At 35.3% G+C, this 22089-nt stretch overlaps 3 protein-coding genes and 1 pseudogene across 4 annotated transcripts; 1 reads left to right on the top strand and 3 right to left on the bottom strand.

Moving 5' to 3' along the window:
- Positions 1-793: 793 nt before the first annotated feature.
- Positions 794-1811, bottom strand: LOC116134481 (basic endochitinase-like). The gene is made up of 2 exons (XM_031420171.1): positions 1325-1811; positions 794-1245 (listed from the first exon to the last, which is right to left on the bottom strand). Exons 1-2 carry the CDS (start codon positions 1753-1755, stop codon positions 873-875), a joined length of 804 nt encoding a protein of 267 aa, XP_031276031.1. The 5' UTR covers positions 1756-1811; the 3' UTR covers positions 794-872.
- A 5344-nt stretch (positions 1812-7155) lies between these two features.
- LOC116134474 (basic endochitinase-like) lies at positions 7156-8069 on the bottom strand. The gene is made up of 2 exons (XM_031420162.1): positions 7615-8069; positions 7156-7528 (listed from the first exon to the last, which is right to left on the bottom strand). The coding sequence occupies exons 1-2, from the start codon at positions 8040-8042 to the stop codon at positions 7156-7158; spliced, it is 801 nt and encodes a 266-aa protein (XP_031276022.1). The 5' UTR covers positions 8043-8069.
- A 3037-nt stretch (positions 8070-11106) lies between these two features.
- LOC116134472 lies at positions 11107-12358 on the bottom strand (annotated as a pseudogene).
- A 2963-nt stretch (positions 12359-15321) lies between these two features.
- On the top strand, positions 15322-19543 carry LOC116134531 (probable acyl-activating enzyme 1, peroxisomal). 2 transcript variants are annotated; one of them, XM_031420222.1, is made up of 2 exons: positions 15322-15647; positions 17913-19543. In XM_031420222.1, the coding sequence occupies exons 1-2, from the start codon at positions 15441-15443 to the stop codon at positions 19353-19355; spliced, it is 1650 nt and encodes a 549-aa protein (XP_031276082.1). In that variant the 5' UTR covers positions 15322-15440; the 3' UTR covers positions 19356-19543. The 2 variants fall into 2 exon arrangements, with proteins under 2 accessions (XP_031276082.1, XP_031276083.1); XM_031420223.1 differs by having other exon boundaries at positions 15575-15647; positions 17965-19543.
- Positions 19544-22089: the final 2546 nt, after the last annotated feature.

The raw sequence follows: 22089 nt of genomic DNA, 5'->3' as shown, positions 1-22089 counted from the left end.
AGTTCAAATTAGGTTGAAAATATATTTTCCCAGAATTGATAAATAAACCCAAAAAAAATTAAATTAACTCCAGTCGCTTGAGTCTAGTCACTTGAGTGGGGTATAATGATATTATCCTCACTCGAATGGATTTTTTTAATATTTTATATGGGTTGTATTGTTTTTATGAAATTTATTATGTAAAATATCAAAAACATCTATTCGAATAAGATTAATATCATTATACCTCACTTAAGCAAGATTAATATCATTATATCCCACTCAAGCGACTAGATTTGAGTGACTCGATTTTTTGCAATTTTTCTAGAATTTTTTTTTTTTTTCCAATTCAAGTGGTAGAAAGTGAGTTTTTCTTGTTTTGTTTCCCCTAAATATGCATTACTTCACTTATATTAAACACATATGAATATATATACACCGTAAATATATACAAACAATACAAAAAACGTAAATCTAAAAACATTAAGGAGAATAAAGAAAGACAAGAAGAAAAGAGGAGAAAGAAAGAAGTGAATTGAAGAAGGGTCAAATTGTCCAGAATTTGCATCAAAGGTCTTACTTACAAAGACAATTTAGGATGGATTCTTTTTTAATTTGACTCTAATTAAAATAGGGTTATATAAGTAGTTATCTCTAAATTCAATATTTAATTTAAATTATAATACTAATTTATAACTATTATAATTCAGTATTTATGTAACATACTTTACTTAGCTATATATGATCTATATTTTGCTTGTATGTTGTATATAAATAAGATCATAAGTTGAATAAAAGAGGGGAAGGAGCTTGATTAATATTATAATTCAACATAACTTTATTGATGTTTTATTTGATCAACATATAACATTATTGATTCATTTTGGTTTAGACTAAGCATTGAAAGGCCTCTGATTATTGCAGTCCAAGTTACTGCCAGGGTCAACTCCCAGAATTTGACAGTATCTCTTGTAGAATCCGATCCGATTCTCCATTTGTGCGTTGGAACCTTTGCCGCATTCTATGCCACCGTTAATGATGTTAGTGGTGACCCCATAACCGGGGACCCGACCCGCTTGAGTATCAGTGGTGGATGGTTGCCATTGGCCGGTGATGACAGCGTGACATGAAGGTTTGGGTGACTGTGGAGTCATCCAGAACCAGAAAGCAGTCTTGAATGAAATAGTAGCGTCATTTGCCACTGCATCTGGATTGTTTAGCAAGTCAAAGTTTATGGCTTTTCCTGCTGGACCGTAGTTGTAGTTGCTGTCAAAATTCAAGCTCAACGTCAATCTCAATAACTTAATTAATTGAGTAATCATTCATTGAAATATATTATACTTACTATGAAATTTGGATGGGACCCCGGCCATAATATTTTTTACCGGGTGCACATGGCCATTGTTGATTTGCAACACAATAATCAGGAGGGCTGCCTTGTTCCTGCTTGAAGCAATATCCCCATGCATATGGTCCATCTGGTGCAGTAGCCCACCCACCTGTAGTTTCATGAGAAGTTTGAGCCAAGAAAGCAGCAATTTCTCTTTTACGAGTGTTGGTATCACCGGTGGTTGCAAAGGCGCCAAAGGAGTTGGCAGCATTAACGAAAGCTTCATAAGTGTAGAAACCTTTGGCTTGGCAAGCAGCATCATTACGATGCTTTAATATCTGCTCAAATAGGTCTTTGCTAATGAGTGAACTAACATCAGCCAAGGCCCCGAGATCAGAGGCCAAAATGCAAAATGCTAGCACCCATAAGCACATACACAACCTCATTCTAATATGTTGTTTGATTAGATCACTTTGTAGTGGCTTGTGAATTTTGGGATAATGGTGGTGGGTATTTATAGATAGAGCAAGAAGTGGGATTGACGTGACATGGATCGAAATTTGCTGATGCATGCATTTTATCTCTGACTATTCAACGGCGGCGGCTCCTAACTTCTTTTTGCTTGAAAAAATTGCATAAAATAATTATGATGTATAAGAATTCTGGAGATGATAAAGATAAAAGGGGGATGAACAAATGTCAAGTTTGGATTTGTAAGAATGAGAAGTAGTCAGAGGATATCATATTTCGACCAATTAGCACAGCATTCGCACGGCAACATCTGATTTCTGATGGTAAATGATCAGAAAGGAAGGAAGCCATAGTTTTCAAAGATATACACGGCTAAGAACAGAAGAAACAAAAGAAAGAAATTGGTGAGCAACGGCATTGACTAAAATCGCTTCAAAGTTCCTAGNTGACGTGACATGGATCGAAATTTGCTGATGCATGCATTTTATCTCTGACTATTCAACGGCGGCGGCTCCTAACTTCTTTTTGCTTGAAAAAATTGCATAAAATAATTATGATGTATAAGAATTCTGGAGATGATAAAGATAAAAGAGGGATGAACAAATGTCAAGTTTGGATTTGTTAGAATGAGAAGTAGTCAGAGGATATCATATTTCGACCAATTAGCACAGCATTCGCACGGCAAATGAAAAGATCACCATCTGATTTCTGAAGGTAAATGATCAGAAAGGAAGGAAGCCATAGTTTTCAAAGATATACACGGCTAAGAACAGAAGAAACAAAAGAAAGAAATTGGTGAGCAACGGCATTGACTAAAATCGCTTCAAAGTTCCTAGAAGAGATAGCTTTTACCTGGTCTAGATTAAATTTTTTAACATAAGAAATCTTATACTATCACGATATTTTTGGTGTCATCTTACTAAATTTACGTAACTGTAAGCTCATTAGAAGACAGGCCAATTGAAATAAACATTTTTCTAGTGGTTTTTTTTATTTGTGTGATTAGGAGTGTCGGGGCGAGCTTATTGCATCTTAAACATTTTTCTAGTTACTGTTTTTTTTTTTTTTTGGTGACTAATGGTGTTTGGGCTAGATTGTATGCACCTCAACTAATCATTCAGGGGCTTAAAGTTGACAACTAGGCAAATCCCGGTTGTGGCCACTCCTATTGCCAACCCAGGTGGATCGAACTTAGGATTTCTTGAATAATACACCCAAGAGTCTTAGTTAACCATTAGGTCACCCAGTGGTGGTTCCAAATACTAAGAATTTTAATTGAATTTGAAGTTGAATGTGATAATAAATCAACATATGACAACTAAAATTTTTTAATTGATTTTGTACAAGTTCATGGTATTTTAAAATTATCTAGGTCTGTTTGTTTCTTAGTCCGTTTTTATTTGATTAATTAAATGTAGTGATGAAAAGGGTGTTAATTGTGTAATCTCCCATTGATCTGTGAGCAGATATACATAATGAATATTGTGTACAATTGGTTCAAATTAAAGTTAAAATTTTATAAATCTTATGTTATACGACTAAATACATAGCATGCAGAAGTCTTTTATCTATTTCTGTGAGATAAATGTGATTTTCATTAATTGAGATGTAATTGAGAATCTTAATTAAGCAGCCAAGAAAGTATATATAACATTATTGGTTACTATTAGAGGGTGGCGCAGGAGTTATGGCAGATATTGCCAGGGCCACATTGGCTCTGACAATTAGCTCCACAGTTATCGTTTGTGCTGCTAGACCATCCATGTTCGCTGCAGCAGAGCCCACACGGATAAAATGCATTAATTCACCCAGCTTGTGTTCCACGTTGAATGGTCCTTGTGTTTCTGAACAGGGATTCATGCATGGTGCATATATATAACGTGTGGTTCGTTGGTCTTGTCCGGTCTTAATCGCTGTGGAAGATTGGAGTCATTGGACGAAAGAAAAGACCTATAGATTTGAAAAGGCAGCACCGCGTACGTCCATGATCAGAAAACTGAACATATGTTCATGGAGATGGCTGCATGCTGTTTCCTGTAAGCTTCCTTCCACTAACAATAATCAATCTTAGACTAGTCAAAGTCTGAACTAGATCGACAAGAAACGTTAACGTACTAGACTAATATTCAATTTCGACTTAGTCCAAGTCTAAACCGAGAAGACTAGTAACTTCGTTAATTAACAAAAACAAAGTACCAAAACTCTAACCTGAAACAGTGAAATAGCCCCAAATAACCTTCTATTTACAGTAATTTCACATTCTAATATTACAATTATGGTGGGAGATTATGCATACCTTAGGTTCTTATTTTCATTTTATATATTATTTTAGATTTTTTTTATTTGAATTTTTCTCAAACCTGAAGGGTGAATATGTATTTAACCCGATAAAGGTCAGGCTTAAAATATCACTATATGGAGATTATATAATCCAGTTAATGCATATTTAAGATAGCTAATTTGATATATAAATTATACTGTGTTTGAAATAATATTTTGTTTCTTATATCTAGATTTTCCTTATATAAAATAATAAATACATATTGTTGGATCAAAATTAAAAACCGTTAAGGCCCAACTAAAAGAAGTCTATTGTTACGGGTTGGGAGTTTCACATCCAAAAATCTACGGCTCGGCTCGATTCCATTACGAACCGTTGAGGCCTTCTTTATCCCATTTCACGAGTCGAGCTCGTTAAGCCGAAAACTCGGCTTGGCTTTGGTCGTGAACACTCTTGGTGATGACACCATATCCTGGGACCCGATTAGTTGATCTGTCAGCATCAGATGGTGTCCATCTTCCTGTGATCACATTGGCTTCGTTTGGTTCAAAATTTGGGGGTTTTGAGAAAAGTTTTTTGAAAAAAGTTAAAGAAAACTTGAATTTGGTGGGTATTACGAGGTAGGATTTATAAATAAATAAAATGCTCATTATGTTTATTTTTTTACAAAACACCCCCTATAATAAAACATTAAAAGTTAACAAAAACACCCCTAATCCACCCTCAAATACCCCCAGTCGGCCACCACCACCAGAGGTGGCCGGAGTCGTCTTATCAGCGTATGACCGGCTGGATCTTGTCGGTCATACGTCGCTATGACCTTTTTCGGCCAGATCCACGGTGGATCTGGCCGACAAAGGCCAGATCTACGGCCAAATCTGGCCGTATTTGCTCTCAACGACGGCCAACAAACGGTCGTCGTTGATGGTCAACGACGACCGTTTGTTGGCCATCGTGACCGACTGTTATGGCCAAAGATCTGGCAGTCAACTGCCAGATCTTTGGCCTTAGATCTGGCCTTTTCCGACTAGATCCACCGTGGATCTGGCCAGAAAAGGCTAGATCGGCGCACTACCGGCCAGATTCAGCTGGTAGTACGCCATCCTACTAGATTCCAGCCATTTTTTGATGGTGGTGGTCGGAATCTGGTAAATGTGGATTGTTGGGGTGTTTTTATAATTTTTAAAAAAATATTTAGGGGTATTTAATTAAATTAACAAATTTAGAAGGTTTAAAAAAAATTGAATAATATTGAAAGTAGTATTCCCAAAAATTAGAATTTTTAGATATTTTATTGTTTAACTTTTTTGGGAATACTAAGAATAGTGTTCCCAATTTTGAAACAAAGAAAGCCATTGTGGCTTGATGGCTTGCGGGGTCATCCAAAGCCAAATCCGGGTTGTTTATTAGATCTGCCCCGATGGCCCTACCCGCTTGCTCGTAATTGTAGTTGCTATAAAAGTCAACAAGTCAACGGTCAAAGCTAGAAAGTAAGGTGTAACAGTGTAAGTGGTTAATGAAGGTGTAACACTGTTTAACAAGGGTTGAAAAGAGAGAGGAGAGAGAAACATGTTAAATGGGTTGGGCTTTTAACCAACCAGCCCATTTAATGAAGAGTTAGGCCCGACTTTTAAAAACCAATTTTTGAAACCCAGGGAGTGTATGCTCAGCAATTGCCAAAACTGTAGTGAGCAATAAAATTTATTAAACAATATTAATTTCATATGTCCATGGGGGGTATTTAAGTTAAAAAAAAAAAAAAAAAAAAAAACGATTATTAGAAATCTAATATTTTTATAGGGTCTTATGATATTTTAGGAGGGTGTTTTTGACTAAATATCACTCATGGTGAATGAAATAAACCTTATTAAATGTTTAATTATAAAGGAGTTATGCTATAGTAAATTCAAGAGAAATTTACTCAATTGACCCTCTTTAAAAAGTCAAATTAGAAAATATCAAAATAGCCAATTTCTAAATGGCTTTGTAAGCAAGACCTCTCATAAAAAATTTGGACACTTTTACCCTTTTTTCAAACTTAACCATATAAATACTATTGCTTTCGTGGAAATTAAAAAAGTTTTGATCGAAGATTGAAATGTGAATATTGTGATTTTTTTAGTTGATTTTTTGAAAGAATTTAGTGTTAAAGGATATAGGAAATGTTGAAAATATGTTTAATATATAAAGAAAGTCAAAAAAGAATTGAGAATAATTCAAATTAGGTTGAAAATATATTTTTCCAGAATTGATAAATAAACCCAAAAAAATTAAATAAACTCGAGTAGCTTGAGTCTAGTCACTTGAGTGGGGTATTATGATATTATCCTCACTCGAATGGATTTTTTTAAAATTTTATATGGGTTGTATTGTTTTTATGAAATTTATTATGTAAAGTATCAAAAACGTCCATTCGAATAAGATTAATATCATTATACCTCACTTAAGCAAGATTAATATCATTATATCCCACTCAAGCAACTAGATTTGAGTGACTCGATTTTTTGCAATTTTTCTAGAATTTTTTTTGCCAATTCAAGTGGTAGAAAGTGAGTTTTTCTTGTTTTGTTTCCCCTAAATATGCATTATTTCACTTATATTAAACACATATGAACATATATACACCGTAAATATATACAAACAATACAAAAAACGTAAATCTAAAAACATTAAGGAGAACAAAGAAAGACAAGAAGAAAAGAGGAGAAAGAAAGAAGTGAATTGAAGAAGGGTCAAATTGTCCAGAATTTGCATCAAAGGTCTTACTTACAAAGACAATTTAGGATGGATTCTTTTTTAATTTGACTCTAATTAAAATAGGGTTATATAAGTAGTTATCTCTAAATTCAATATTTAATTTAAATTATAATACTAATTTATAACTATTATAATTCAGTATTTATGTAACATACTTTACTTAGTTATATACGATCTGTATTTTGCTTGCATGTTGTATATAAATAAGATCATAAGTTGAACTCAGGAGGGGAAGGAGCTTGATTAATATGTTGATGTAATTTAGTAGAGATCAACTTAACTTCATTGATGTTTTATTTGATCAACATTTAACATTATTGATTCATTTTGGTTGAGATTAAGCATTGAAAGGCCTCTGACTACTGCAGTCCAGGTTACTGCCAGGGTCAACTCCCAGAATTTGACAGTATCTTTTGTAGAATCCGACCCGATTCTCCATTTTTGAGTTGGAGCCTTGGCCGCATTCTTTGCCGCCGTTGATAATGTTGGTGGTGACCCCATAACCGGGGACCCGACCCGCTTGAGTATCAGTGGTGGATGGTTTCCATTGGCCGATGATGACAGCGTGACATGAAGGTTTGGGTGACTGTGGAGTCATCCAGAACCAGAAAGCAGTCTTGAATGATATCACAGCGTCAGTAGCTAACAAATCCGGGTTGTTTATTAGATCCGCCCGGATGGCCCTACCCGCTTGCCCGTAATTGTAGTTGCTAAAAAAAGTCAACAAGTCAACGGTCAAAGCCAGAAAGTCTTGTAGAATTTACAAGGGAGGAGGTATGATATGAGAGAAACTTACTGTGTGAGTTGGATGGGTCCGCGACCATAATATTGTTTACCAGGAGGGCATGGCCAATCTTTAGAAGTACAATGAGCTCCTGGATTGTTTCTTTCTCTGATGAAGCAATATCCCCATGCAAATGGGCCATCGGGGGCACTGGCCCACCCACCTGTAGTTTCATGAGAAGTTTGAGCCAAGAAGGCAGCAATTTCTCTTTTACGAGTGTTGGTATCACCGGTGGTTGCAAAGGCGCCAAAGGAGTTGGCAGCATTAACGAAAGCTTCATAAGTGTAGAAACCTTTGCCTTCGCAAGCAGCATCATTACGATGCTTTAATATCTGCTCAAATAGGTCTTTGCTAATGAGTGAACGAACATCAGCCAAGGCCCCGAGATCAGAGGCCAAAATGCAGAACGCTAGCACCCATAAGCACAAACACAACCTCATTCTAATATGTTGTTTGATTAGATCACTCTGTAGTGGCTTGTGAATTTTGGGATAATGGTGCTGGGTATTTATAGATAGAAAAAGAAGTGGGAGTGACGTGATAAGGATCGGAATGTCCTGATGCATGCATGTTATTTCTCACTATTCAACAGCGGCTGTCTTGCTTGAAGAAATATGCATATAACATAATTATGGTGATAAGAATTCTGGACATAATAAAGATAAAAGAGGGATGAACAAATGTCATGTTTGGATTTGTGAGAATGAGAAGTAGCACAGCATTCGCACGGCAAATGAAAAGACCATATGAGTGGAGGAGATTACCGGGAGTGGTGCTACTGTTACTAGTCAAGGCTGGCTGACCCTAGATGGAAAATGACCAGGAAGGAAGGAAGCTATGGTTTTCATTGGCTGTTACTTTTTATACACGGCTAAGAACAGAAGAAACAAAAGAAAGAAACTGATGAGCAACGGCATTGACTAAAATCGCTTCAAAGTTCCTAGAAGGGATAGCTTTTACGTGGTCTAAATTAAATTTTTTAACATGAGAAATCTTATACTATCACAATATTTTTGGTATCATCTTACTAAATTTACGTGCATGTAAGCACATTAGAAGAGGCCCCTTGAAATAAACATTTTTCTAGTTTTTTTTTTTTTTAGTTGATTGGGGGTATCCGGGCTAGTTTGCTTACATCTTAAACTTTTTGTAGTTGTTTTTTTTTTTTTTTTTTTTGGTGACTAGCGGTGTTTGGGTTAGATTGCATGCACCTCAACTAATCCTTCGAGGCCCTGAAGTTGACAATCGGGAAAATCCCGGTTGTAGCCACCCCTATTAGTAACCCAGGTGGATCAAACTCAGGACCTTTTGAGTAATACACCCAAGAGTCTTAGTTAACAGTTGGGTCACCCAGTGGTGGTTCCAAATACTAAGAATTCTAATTGAATTTGAAGTTGAATGTGATAATAAATCAACATATGACAACTAAAATTTTTTAATTGATTTTGTACAAGTTTATGGTATTTTAAAATTATCTAGGTCTGTTTGTTTCTTAGTCCGTTTTTATTTGATTAATTAAATTTAGTGATGAAAAGGGTGTTAATTGTGTAATTTCCCATTGATCTGTGAGCAGATATACATAATGAATATTGTGTACAATTGGTTTAAATTAAAGTTAAAATTTTATAAATCTTATGTTATACGACTAAATACATAGCATGCAGTAGTCTTTTATCTATTTCTGTGAGATAAATGTGATTTTCATTAATTGAGATGTCTTTGAGAATCATAATTAAGCAGCCAAGAAAGTATATATAATATTAGTATCTACATTATTGGTTACTACTAGACGGTGGCGCAGGGGTTATGCCAGCTATTGCCAGGGCCACATTGGCTCTGACAATTAGCTCCACAGTTATCGTTTGTGCTGCTAGACCATCCATGTTTGCTGCAGCAGAGCCCACACGGATATAATGCATTAATTCACCCAGCTTGTGTTCCACATTGCATGGTCCTTATATATAATTACCACTGTGTTTCTGAACAGGGATTCATGCATGGTGCATATATATAACGTGTGGTTCGTTGGTCTTGTCCGGTCTTAATCGTTGTGGAAGATTGGAGTCATTGGACGAAAGAAAAGAGCTATAGATTTGAAAAGGCAGCACCGCGTACGTCCATGATCAGAAACCTGAACATATATTCATGGAGATGGCTGCATGCTGTTTCCTGTAAGCTTCCTTCCACTAACAATAATCAATCTTAGACTAGTCAAAGTCTGAACTAGATCGGCCAGAAACGTTAACGTACTAGACTAATATTCAATTTCGACTTAGTCCAAGTCTAAACCGAGAAGACTAGTAACTTCGTTAATTAACAAAAACAAAGTACCAAAACTCTAACCTGAATTGTGAAATTGCCCTAAATAACCTTCTATTTACAGTAATTTACATTCTAATATTACAATTATGGTGGGAGATTATGCATACCTTAGGTTCTTATTTTCATTTTATATATTATTTTAGATTTTTTTTTATTTGAATTTTTCTCAAACTTGAAGGGTGAATATGTATATAACCCGTTAAAGTTCAGGCTTAAAATATCACTATATGGAGATTATATGATCCAGTTAATGCATATTTAAGATAGCTAATTTGATATATAACTTCTACTGTGTTTGAAATAATATTTTGTTTCTTATATCTTGATTTTCCTTATATAAAATGATTAGTACATATTGTTGGACCAGAATTAATAACCCTTGAGGCCTAACTAAAAGAAGTCTATTATCACGGGTTGAGAGTTTCACATCCAAAAGGTTAATCCATTAGATGGAATACCTCTCCAATACGGTTCCGATGTGAGATCCGTGACATTCTTCTTCATCTAATCATGTGAGTTTGTGATGCTCTTGTCACAGGTAGGGCCCCCTGCCTATCCGTCTATCTCACTCTAAAGTGGATTGACTATCACACATAGGTGCCCCATGCGGCATCATAAGATTAGATGGGGAAAATGTCACGGATCCTACGTAGGAAACACATTAGAGAGGTCTTAGGCTTATAAGAGGAAAGTCTCTCCACCCAATAGATTAACCTTTTGGATATGAAACTTTTAGCCCGTGACACTATACAATCCATAAGTAAGATGGCCCTATAAGGATATAAGTATCAAAGTCCAATTAGTAATATCAGCCCACAAAGAGAAAATTGATTTTTAGCTGCCATCTAATGGATCGATATCCCCTTCCATTAAAAATATTTTTTGTTTTGATGAATTTAGCCTTTTTTAATATATTTTTTTATTTTGACAAGTTTAGCCTTAATTAAAATTATTGGAATGAAATTATAATTTTTAAATACACTTATACTCTTTTTAATATTTTTAAATACACTCATATTTAAGGATCTTAAAGCATATAAATCTAGCTCATATTCTTAACGAAGAAGATAATTTTATTAATCATGATACTATTTAAAAAAGATTGTTGATATGTTTAACATTGGAGGGGACATTTTATTATGTTATTATTAGCTTAATTAACCCTCGTTAATTAGAGTTTAATTAAGCGAAGGGCCTTTGATTATAGCAATCCAAGTTATTCCCATAGCTCACACCCAAAATGTCACAGTATCTCCTATAGAACCCGATTCTATTTGCAACTCTATCATCATTGCCACACCCGCACTCCAATCCACCGTTGATTATGTTAGTGATGACACCATATCCTGGGACCCGATTGGCTGATCTGTCAGCATCAGACGGTGTCCATCTTCCCGTGATCACATTGTGGCTTGATGGCTTGTTGGCTTGTGGGGTCATCCAAAACCATATGGCTGTCTTGAATGATATCATAGCGTCAGTAGCTACCAAATCCGGGTTGTTTATTAGATCCGCCCCGATGGCCCTACCCGCTTGCCCGTAATTGTAGTTGCTAAAAAAAGTCAACAAGTCAACGGTCAAAGCCAGAAAGTTTTGTAGAATTTACAAGAGAGGAGGTATGATATGAGAGAAACTTACTGTGTGAGTTGGATGGGTCCGCGACCATAATATTGTTTACCAGGAGGGCATGGCCAATCTTTCGAAGTACAATAAGCTCCTGGATTGTTTCTTTCTCTGGTGAAGCAATATCCCCATGCATTAATTTACTGATTTTGTTATTGACTTTACATAATACAATATAAGTATTACAGTAATACATAAATCTTTCTTTAAATTATAATTCAAGAATTGATTGAATCATGATCAAATGATTGAGACGAGAGATAACGTTACGTCAATAACATAATAAATATATGTAATTAATGAAGTGTTTTAGTTGCATTTATGATTAATTAATTACGATCCTAATTGCAAACTAAAAAAAGTGATTAGTGTTAATTAATCTACCTGTGGTCTCGTGGGATGTTTGAGCCAAGAAAGCAGCAAGCTCTGTCTTACGAGTGTTAACATCACCAGTCGTACCAAACCCATTAAAGGAATTGGCAGCAGTGATGAAAGCATTGTATCTGTAGAACCCATTACTGGGGCATCTACCATCATTTCGATATTTGAGCATTTGATTGAAAAGAGCTTCGCTGATTATGCCGCTAACACCACCACCAGTACTAGGGGTTGGTGTTGGCGTTGAACCACCAGGCCTACATTGGCTCTGGCAACCTGTTGTACAGTACTCGGTTGTGGAGCCACACCACCCATGTTGGCTGCAACACAGCCCATTTGGACACACAGCTCCTCCAGCTTGTCTTCCACATTGTTCACCCAAGGAACCTACCAGTAAAGTTAAAGAGAAGATAACCAAAGTGTAGAGCTTCATTATATTTGTTTTCTGCTCTTAGTTGCGAACTTAAATGGTATGTATGAGTTATATAGATTAGAATGGAAGGTATTATACATAGAAGTACGGTCAGAATTATGTGGATTTTATTGACAAATATTTCTATTAAAATACGGCTGTCAGTGGCACGACTTCATCTTAGTGCTTATTATGGACCGTTCGGTGGTTGAAAAGCGGCTTTTGTGACTCGGTGTTTCAGAGTCTGAAATTTCTATTATTCCAATTTTGGATTACTGTATGACAACATAAATTGACTCGGCAGCTCGCCACTAGAACACGCCCACTTAACTTCAGAGATAAGTTTTAGTTGATTATGTTGACATGCTAGAAGAATAAAATAATAAATTAGCATATATGTTCTCTTTCCAAATTGAAACCCGATCCGCTGCTTCAAACCCTATTATAAACTCTATCTTTTAATCTTATTTGATCTCCCAATTGAGAAGTCGTCAGCTTTTTTATTAGTGGGGGTTAATTCGCATGCAGCTTCTACATAACTTTGGACACTATAATAACGCATGTAGTCGTGACGTTAAAATCCTTGACTAAGAATTACTTAGTGCTTGCTTTGGTTGTGATCCACCAGATGATCTATATATCTAGTTAATTAGCTGAAGTAATCAGTTGCTTTTAATAGCATTTAGTATATTAATTATTGAGTGACATTCAGTGTGAAATCATTCTGGGTTCATAATTAAGCCTTAGCAAATTACATCTAACCCAAAAGCTTAACGTACGTAATGGGAATCCTAATCCTAATCCAGTGGCTGAGTTGAGTGTCTGATGATGCAATGCACACTAAATAAACTTTATCAAATATAATTTTAAACGCAAACATGACATATCTTTTGAGAAGGACAATTAATTAAACTAATGAGAGAATAGAGACGCCTTATGAATTATGAATATATACCTGCTTCCATTAATTTACTGGATATACATGAACATGCAAGCTGTTAAACAACGTTGTGTTTAACATGATTTTTTTAATGATCAGGCTTGGCTCTATCTTCTGAGCTATGGTGATCCTTTCACACGATCGATCGGCGGTCCCTATAATTGAAGTGATTCTTCCCAGTTTGTTTTTACAACAAATGAAAATTACATTAACACGATATTAACAAACAAACAAACAAACAAACAAAAATAAAGCATGATTATGCCTAGATGTTAATCAACAAAACTGTTCCATACAAGTACACCAAAAAAAAAAAAAAAAAAAAAAAAAAAAAATCTAAGGAAGATGAGCGCAGCAAAACCATTTTTTAATGGCGGGAGGTTTACTCTTATCTTTATAATAGTTATCTTTATAATATTTCCTCGGCGATGGCACATTATGGTTATGGCCGGCAGAAGCGCCAGCCCTTTTTTCTTCACTAGCCTTTTTAAATATCACAGAAAATCCATCAGCTGAGGCAGGATTATTCACATCCCATTCACCAAATTTCGGAACAGAACTCCCCGTCGATGACATGATTTTATAATTTTCCAGAGTATATCGATTTTAAAACAATAGTGTTGAAAATTCAGAAGTGTTTGGCAGCCATATAGGGAGTATCTTAAACCGAAAAATGGAAGCAAATTTCAGAAAATAATAATCAAACAGAAGTTGTATGAAACACGGGACGAGTCAATCAACCATATCAATCTATTTTGTGTGAGAGGATGAACATGCGACGTATGAGACGGTGCGTTTTTACATATATCAAAGGAAAGAAGGAGAGGTGGAGGGAGGTCTAGATTAGCGGATTTTAGGCACTAAAATTTGGGGTTGAACGTGAAGCACGGTGGGCAGCATATTATAGCCCGAGAAGCACGTGTTGATTGAGGCAAAAATGAAGCTTCCTTTGGATCATTTGACGAATTCCACGATACCTTTCTTTATCTGATTAAATTAATTATAAAACTCACAGTTAACATGTAATTTATACAAGAAAATAAACAACTTAATTACTGTATAATTATTTTGATAATAACATTAATGGAAACTTGATTAAAATGGTGCTATTAGGGTTTGCTATAACACATCGGCTCAACACAGTCAAGATATTGTCTCCTTTGGCAGTCTGGGTGGTCTGACTCTGAAATGCAGTCCCTCACGATTTTGTTTTCAGACCCAAAAACTCTTGCTTAGTCCCAAAACCAGCTCAAGCCCCTCCTTAATTCCCAAGTGATGTGGGATGTCTCAATCTCCTCTCTCCTCACACGCCCCTCAGGATCCAGCATCCTCACTGTGATCTCTCTTGGGGGAGGCGAGATCTCTTGATTATCCACACACTTCTAGAGGGATCGCAACGATCTCTTGACTATCCGTACACTTCCGATTGGGATTAACTCTAATACAAATTGTAACACCTTGGCCCACTGTCGGCTCAATACAATCAAAATATTGTTTGCTTTAGCAGTCTAGGTAGTCCGACTCCGAAGCCCAATCTCTCACAGTTTTGTTTTCAAACCTAAAAACTTTTGATTATGTCCAAAACACGTCTTGACTATTGAGGGAATTCCTTTGGTATTTAACCAAATTATGCCCTTACTTTCCAAGCGATGTGAGATGTTTCATTTGTAGCACATGAGATGTAACATCTAGATTTACTTGTTTGTTAATGGAGTTGACTGACAAATTTCTAAACCCTTGACGAAGTAACATCGAGCGGAGCGAGTTCACACAACCCAATATGGCGTCAACCAATAAACATCAAGTCTTTTTATATACATCCCAAGTACATCAAACTTTTTATAGCATTTGCCAGTGTGTGTTTATATCAGGCGAGTTCATGTGACACTTTCATTAGCTAATTGTACGCGTATACGAAATCTCTAAATTTAATAGTTAGAGAGACGCAAGAAGCTTCCTAATAATGTACAAATGCCAACAATGGGGATGAATACGAAAGCATTGCTGATTCACAATCCATATGTCACTAACTGGCTTTGGCCTTATATTTACTATAAGGTGGGCTGAGTCATCCAACTTGATTTGTCTCACCAACATTCTATATAAATAGAGTCACTTATCTTGCATTGTGTAGTAGAGGAGACCCTAAATAGACGTTAAGAAATGCAAATGGAATGTCTACTTCAGTGCTCTGCAAACTACGTCCCATTTACGCCAATCAACTTCCTAGAGCGAGCTGCTCATGTCTATGGAGATAAAACTTCCATTGTTTATGGAACCACTGTAAGGTTTTCATGGAGAGAAACGTATGAAAGATGCCTCAAAATCGCTTCTGCTTTGCTCAAGTTGCAGATTTCTCGGGGTGATATTGTAAGTTTATTAATATTCTTCTTCTTCTTCTTCTTCCTTTTTCTTTTACATAACTCATTACCTAGCTAGCTTGTGTTATTCTTTGAAAATCCATTCTTCTGCTACGTATCCAAAACTCTCATCCTTCTCCCAATATTAAAATTAAATTATGTGCATGAAAGTTTTCTAGTTCACCCTGTATTCGATACAACATTCCTGGAAGTGTTTAAGCTATAGCTGGGATCAAGGTTTTAACAGGCATGAATCTGTAGGAGATTGTTCAAAAAAAAGATCACCAAAACGACAATAGAGATTAACGCGTTAATGTGCCAAAGTCTGACTTCTCAAGGTCAATATTATGCATTAGTCACGCTGCAAAATTCAATTTAAAATGCTCTACTTGCAATCTGATGACGATTTTCTTGACTTAAATGTCGCTGTAAAATCATTTTACATATTTACTTGTCATATAATTTAACATAAATATCGTATACGCTTTGTTTAAATATTGAGTACAGCTCGATTGGAGGAGCCATCAACCTTTTAAAAAACTGAAGTCAATTTAATTTATTTTATTTTTTTTGGGTCGTCAAATCATTAACTGAGACAAGTTGCAATATTATTCACCATTGATGACTGCAAGTCCATGTTCATGAACATATAATAAACGCAAATATTTAATGAAGGCATCTAGAATCGACACTGTGGTCCCTTGATACATGATTTTCTACCTAAAATACTTGAATTGTTGATTTTTTTTTTTTCTTCTTTTGTTTAGAAAAATATATAAAGACATGCTTTCAAGTTTCAGGGTCCAATTAATTTTATCAAAATAACCTTAGTCAATTTATTTTATTTTATTTTTTTATCAAACTTACTAAATAAGACATAAAAGTATTACATAACCCATCTAAATGAAATCTCTTGTTGTTAATTTAAAATTTCTATTTCTTTTTCTACATCATAACCCAATTTTGTTTTAAAATAATCTAGATGAAATGAGTTTGATCTAACATATATGCATTAAATTCTTTAGATTTATTTTATCATTTCTAACTTTCAATTGATTTGCACGTATACAGAATTTATAAGTTTGTTATTTTTTTTTTTTTTTTAAAAAGAAAACACATGTGATGTCAATTAGTACAGTTGCTTATACGATTGATTGATATGTTAAATGAAGATTAAGAAAAAAAAAAAAAAGTATATATATAAAACAAAAATTGAGAAAGTAAAAAATAGATATATGTGGGTTATTTTGTAAACAGATGAGGTTTATTTAGAATTTAGATATATTTAAAAATTTTAATGAGGTAAACTTAGAGATAGAGTTTATTAAGATATATTGCCGAGGGGTCAATAGCATCACTTTTTTTGTTTTTTTTAATTGTTTTAGTGTACTTGGAAACTTGAGACCCTTTCGGAGAAAAAAATTAAACTTATTGAGGTCGGGGAAGAAAAGATATTAATTTATTTAGGCTTTAATGTTTGATTTGTTAGTCAAATATAATTTATTTGTTTTTCCAAAACAAGCAGTATATACGCCTACAAAAAGTTGTTTTCACTATTTTACATTTAATTGTATGAATTACAAGAATTTCTGAAATTTCTAACGTTCAAGATGTTCTCATAGAGATTGACTTATAAAAATTGTTTTAAAACCTAGATCAAATCAGCCGGTTTGATCGGGAACCAGACCTTTATTCGGTCTAAATACATCCTAAACCCGATTATAATAGTTAGATCGGATTGATCTGAGGTTGAACCAGCGAAACAGTGTCGAATTGTAAGTCTAATCGGTTGGACCGGCTGGTTAAGCCAATGACATCAGCATGACGTCAACATAGCATAATAAAATTTTAAAATTCTTTAGATTTCGATATTGGATTTATTTTATTTTATGTTATGGTGTAATTTGGATTTCTAGATAGATTTATTTTAGAAATTTATTAATTATTAGAGTTTTAAATTTTTTTACGTCATACTAACATCAGTATATCATCAGTGATCTGATCCATCGCTTAGACTGCGTGATAAAAACATTGCTTATAAATGGGTTGTGTTTCAAAATCTTTCAGTTGATCATAGTAAATATTAAACATTTGTTTTTCAATTTCGAATTAAATTGCCCACATAAACGTTGGCTTCAATTCAACCATGCATTAAAAGTTAAGCCTTTAAGTCAGGAATTGAGTTCAGATTTTATAAAATTGCATACTCTTAGAAAATTCATTTACAAAATTACCACAAATTCAAGCATGAGTTCGAATTAATTTGTTTGAGCAGGTAGCAGCTTTGGCCCCAAATATTCCAGCACTTTACAAGCTCCATTTTGCAGTTCCAATGGCTGGGGCAGTTCTTTCTGCTCTTAATACTAAGTTGGATGCAGCCATGGTAGCATCAATTCTTGAACAGCTTGAGGCCAAAATCATGTTTGTTGATTATCAGTTTGTTGAACTTGTCCTCAAAGCACTCAACATACTCTCTCAAAAAAGTGTTAAGCCACCTCTCCTTGTTATAATCCCAGAGTTTGATCAAGCAGCAGCTTCTTCAACAGCGAATAATCTGCCGCCTGGTAGTTTGGTATATAATGATGTTCTTGAGATGGGAAATTCTGATCATTTTGAGATGTTGCAACCAGAAAATGAATGTGATCCAATTTCAGTGAATTTTACTTCAGGCTCAACAGGGCATCCTAAAGGGGTGGTTTACAGCCACAGAGCCGCTTATCTCAATTCATTGGCACAAATTTCTCGTTGTGACATGAAGGAAATGCCTGTGTTTCTTTGGACAGTCGACATGTTTCGATGCAATGGCTGGTGCTGCACTTGGGCACTTGCAGCTCTTGGTGGCACTAATATTTGCCTTAGAAATGTCTCCGCAAAGGTCATATTTGATTCAATATTCCTCCACAAGGTCACTCACTTTTGTGGTGCACCAGCCATTTTGAACATAATCGCAAACGCCTCACCAAGTGAGCAAAAGCCACTTCAGAACAAGGTAAATGTTGTTATTGCTGGTGCATTGCCAACGGCGCAAATCCTTGAGAAAGTTTCAAAATTAGGATTCAACATTGGACATGCATATGGAATGACAGAAGTCCTTGGAATAGCTACTGTTAGGCCTTGGAAAAATGAGTGGGATTCAACTTTGGATGAACATGAAAAGATTAGACACCGCGAAGGGCTTCACAGCCTTTTCATTCAAGGGGCTGATGTGAAAGATCCAAGTACCATGAAAAGTGTTCCATATGATGGGAAAACCATTGGTGAGATAATGTTCAAGGCCAATTCTATAATGTTGGGGTACCTCAAAAATCCGAAAGCAACTCAGGAAGTTTTCAGGGATGGATGGTATCATACTGGGGATCTTGGAGTCAGACATCCTGATGGTTACATACAAATAAAGGACCGAAAAAACGATATTATCATTTCTGGGGCAGAGACGATAAGCACACTAGAGGTGGAAGCAGTTTTGTTAAGTAATCCAAAAGTTTCGGAGGCTGCTGTTGTTGGAAAACCTGATGATCAATTGCAGCAGGTGCCTTGTGCTTTTGTGAAATTGAAGGACGGTTGTGATTCAAATCCTGAAGAGCTTGTTAAATTTTGTGAGGATTATTTACCAAGTTATATGGTTCCCAGGGCTGTGGTTTTTGAAGATATACCAGTCAATTCAACAGGAAAGGTGCAAAAGTTTACTCTCAGGGAGAAGCTCAGCCAATGCCGTTGATCATAGCTTGTTTTTTCTGATTAAACTTTGACATTTTCTCTTAAAGGTCTTATTTTATTAGTTTCTGTAAGAGACAAATTGGCCAGGTTTTTCCATTTGTTTACTTGAGATCCAATCATGCATTTCCTTTCAGTCATCTTTCTTAATTTAAAATTCTAATGTGACATGATGTCAATGCTTTCATAATGCATGATGCATCCATCACTACCGAATTCTATTCAGTGTATATTCCTCAAAGATTCTGCATTTGGAAGAGGATAGCCATTGGATAGCAGAGATCCTATTGCCTCTCACTTCAGTAATTGTGGCCTATCACCTCAATGATATGTTATTATATAGCAGTTGTTTAATTAGACCAAATTAAAATACTTCATGTGCAGGCTATCCTCCTAATACAAAAATCTAAATTTGACAGAATATTCTGGACTGGAGAGATGCCTCAGAAGCACTAAAAGTAACAGGGCAATACAGTGAATATAAACTGGAAAAATCTCTAGCATAAAAAAAACAGGCATATCAATTTTATAATTTTTATGCATACCATAGCACATATTGGTGACACTTTTCAAGATATGAATAAAATTTTTATTTGCATGAAAGAATTTACCAAGTGATCATCAGGGTGTGAGAGCAAACTAACATCCCTTACCCACCTTATCAAGTGGGATTCGGAGAGTTATGATAATTACAATTGTCTTATTCTTCTCATTTGGTGGGGTTCAGATTTGTCTCTTACCCTACTCAAATAATGGGGCTCAGTGCGTGTCCCCATAACTTGAATCTGATTATCATCTTTCCAAACGAGTCAGGAGTACCAATTCAGTTACTACTCTCCAAGCCCCAGTCAGAGAAGTGTGTAAGGGATGTTACAATAAAAACATGCACTCGGCAAGGTGGGTAGGGATGATACAGCAAAATCTAAGGCAGAGATATATCAAAAGCTTTAGATATATAGAGAAGTGGTTGATATGCTAGCAAAGATGAAGACAAGAGAGAAATCGGATTCTGAGTTGGATTATCCAGAGCCTTTCAATATATTTCTCCTCAAATTTTCTGAAAGATAAAGAATATCTGGTATGAACATTAACAAACTCCAACGATTTCGGATAAGATGCAATACTATTTTTTGAGATCATGAACATTAATTAAGACATATGTGGTGTCATACCCACCAATAGAATTGAAGAACTATTGCCATGGATATGATTCTAATAGCAATTGGCATAGCAGATTTCAATCAAGCATGTGTCACAATTTGGAATTCACCTTCAATTATCAGAAGCTTAACCCCTAACTCCCAAGAATTGAAACCTTCTCAGATGTCTCAATTACATTGAGCCTCAAGTCACTCTCATGTTCACCTAAGGTGATTTTTATTAAACACTGCATTGATTTTCTGACAGCAACCCTTGTTTAACTTCAATGAACAATTCCCAGAAATTCTCTGTTAAGTACATATTCTCCTCCGAACTCATTGTAATTTTGGTTGTTACAGATCAGAATACAAGGTAAGGATCTGCATAAATTAAGTTACTGTGCTCTGTACCTAACATCACATGGGATTTTGGTAAGCAAATCTTATAATAGAATTAATAATTGTATGATAACAACAAAGCCACCACATGGTTTGCTTTATATAAAGAAGCTAATAATTGCTTAAAGAAAAAAACAAAAATGATACAACCCAGATCAGGTCAAATGATATTCCATATTATACTGTATAGTGATTATCATAAAGAAGCTATTTGCTGTGAAATCCTTCAAACAAATCCATGGTGAAACAAAGTTTGGACCCAGAAAATAGAGAATTATTGGCCAATTTATTGTTGATGGCAATTAGCAATGCAGAATTCCAAGTATGTTATTCTCCACAGTGCTTATCCAGAAAGCCAATAATGTAGGAATTTCTAATCTCCAGTTATCAGAAAGAAACCTCAAAGAATAATGGCAAGCCCCATGAGCCATATCCATGTGTTTTGGGGGACCATATCTTAATTACATGGAGCCTAAAGTCATTTTCATGGAGGTTTGATTAATTTTCTGACCCCAACCTTCCATGAACTTCGATGGAGTAGTACTTGGAGCCTCGAATCATGGAGTTGCTATAATAATTATATGATGACCACAGTAACAACGTCACGGGTCTGTTTTATGCATAGGAAAAATCTGATGATTGTTTAAAGCCAGAAAGAAACAAGATCACCAGAGTAGTAGTCCATATGATATAAGGTGAAGTTGGAAAACTTATCCGAACAAATGCATGGTTCCACAATGTTTGGCCCCATAAAAAACAACTAGTCAATGAGACAGTGACACAAACAAATTCATACCTACTTTCTTGACATTAAGCCAATTCCAAAACTCTAATGTCCACCCACCTTTTGAAAATTTATTATTCTGACTCCAAGTTAAGACTCTTCAGATTCCTTATATGGTCTAATTTAATCTTTAAATTTTTGGTTAGAATGCTGAAACCCAGAAGAAAAATAGAGCTTTACTTTACTACCAGTTTTGAAGTTTTCTTTGCCAGCAAAAGGGTGATGGACTTGAATGGTTATGAGAATTTTTTGAGAAATGAATGAACTAGACACGTAGTACAGCGACAAGTGTTTCTTCAGGTAAAGGATCCAACCAACCCATTATACCAAATTTTGATTTTTTAACTACAAATTGAGCAACATTAATACATTATCGCATCATGCTAAATAAAATGGATGGTTTTTTCATGCTAGGG

The sequence above is a fragment of the Pistacia vera genome, unplaced genomic scaffold, assembly GCF_008641045.1.
Source record: "Pistacia vera cultivar Batoury unplaced genomic scaffold, PisVer_v2 Contig289, whole genome shotgun sequence".
Taxonomy (NCBI): Eukaryota; Viridiplantae; Streptophyta; class Magnoliopsida; order Sapindales; family Anacardiaceae; genus Pistacia; species Pistacia vera.
This window is presented reverse-complemented; position numbering and strand designations above follow the sequence as displayed.

Bases quoted from the DNA above. Each gene is read 5' to 3' on its own strand.
- LOC116134481 (XM_031420171.1), bottom strand. From the start codon at position 1,755: ATGAGGTTGTGTATGTGCTTATGGGTGCTAGCATTTTGCATTTTGGCC. The intron at 1,246-1,324 runs GTAAGTATAATA...GAATTTTGACAG, and splicing joins GGTCCCATCCAAATTTCATA to CAACTACAACTACGGTCCAG.
- LOC116134474 (XM_031420162.1), bottom strand. From the start codon at position 8,042: ATGAGGTTGTGTTTGTGCTTATGGGTGCTAGCGTTCTGCATTTTGGCC. The intron at 7,529-7,614 runs GTAAGTTTCTCT...GACTTTTTTTAG, and splicing joins GGACCCATCCAACTCACACA to CAACTACAATTACGGGCAAG.
- LOC116134531 (XM_031420222.1), top strand. From the start codon at position 15,441: ATGCAAATGGAATGTCTACTTCAGTGCTCTGCAAACTACGTCCCATTT. The intron at 15,648-17,912 runs GTAAGTTTATTA...TTGTTTGAGCAG, and splicing joins AGATTTCTCGGGGTGATATT to GTAGCAGCTTTGGCCCCAAA.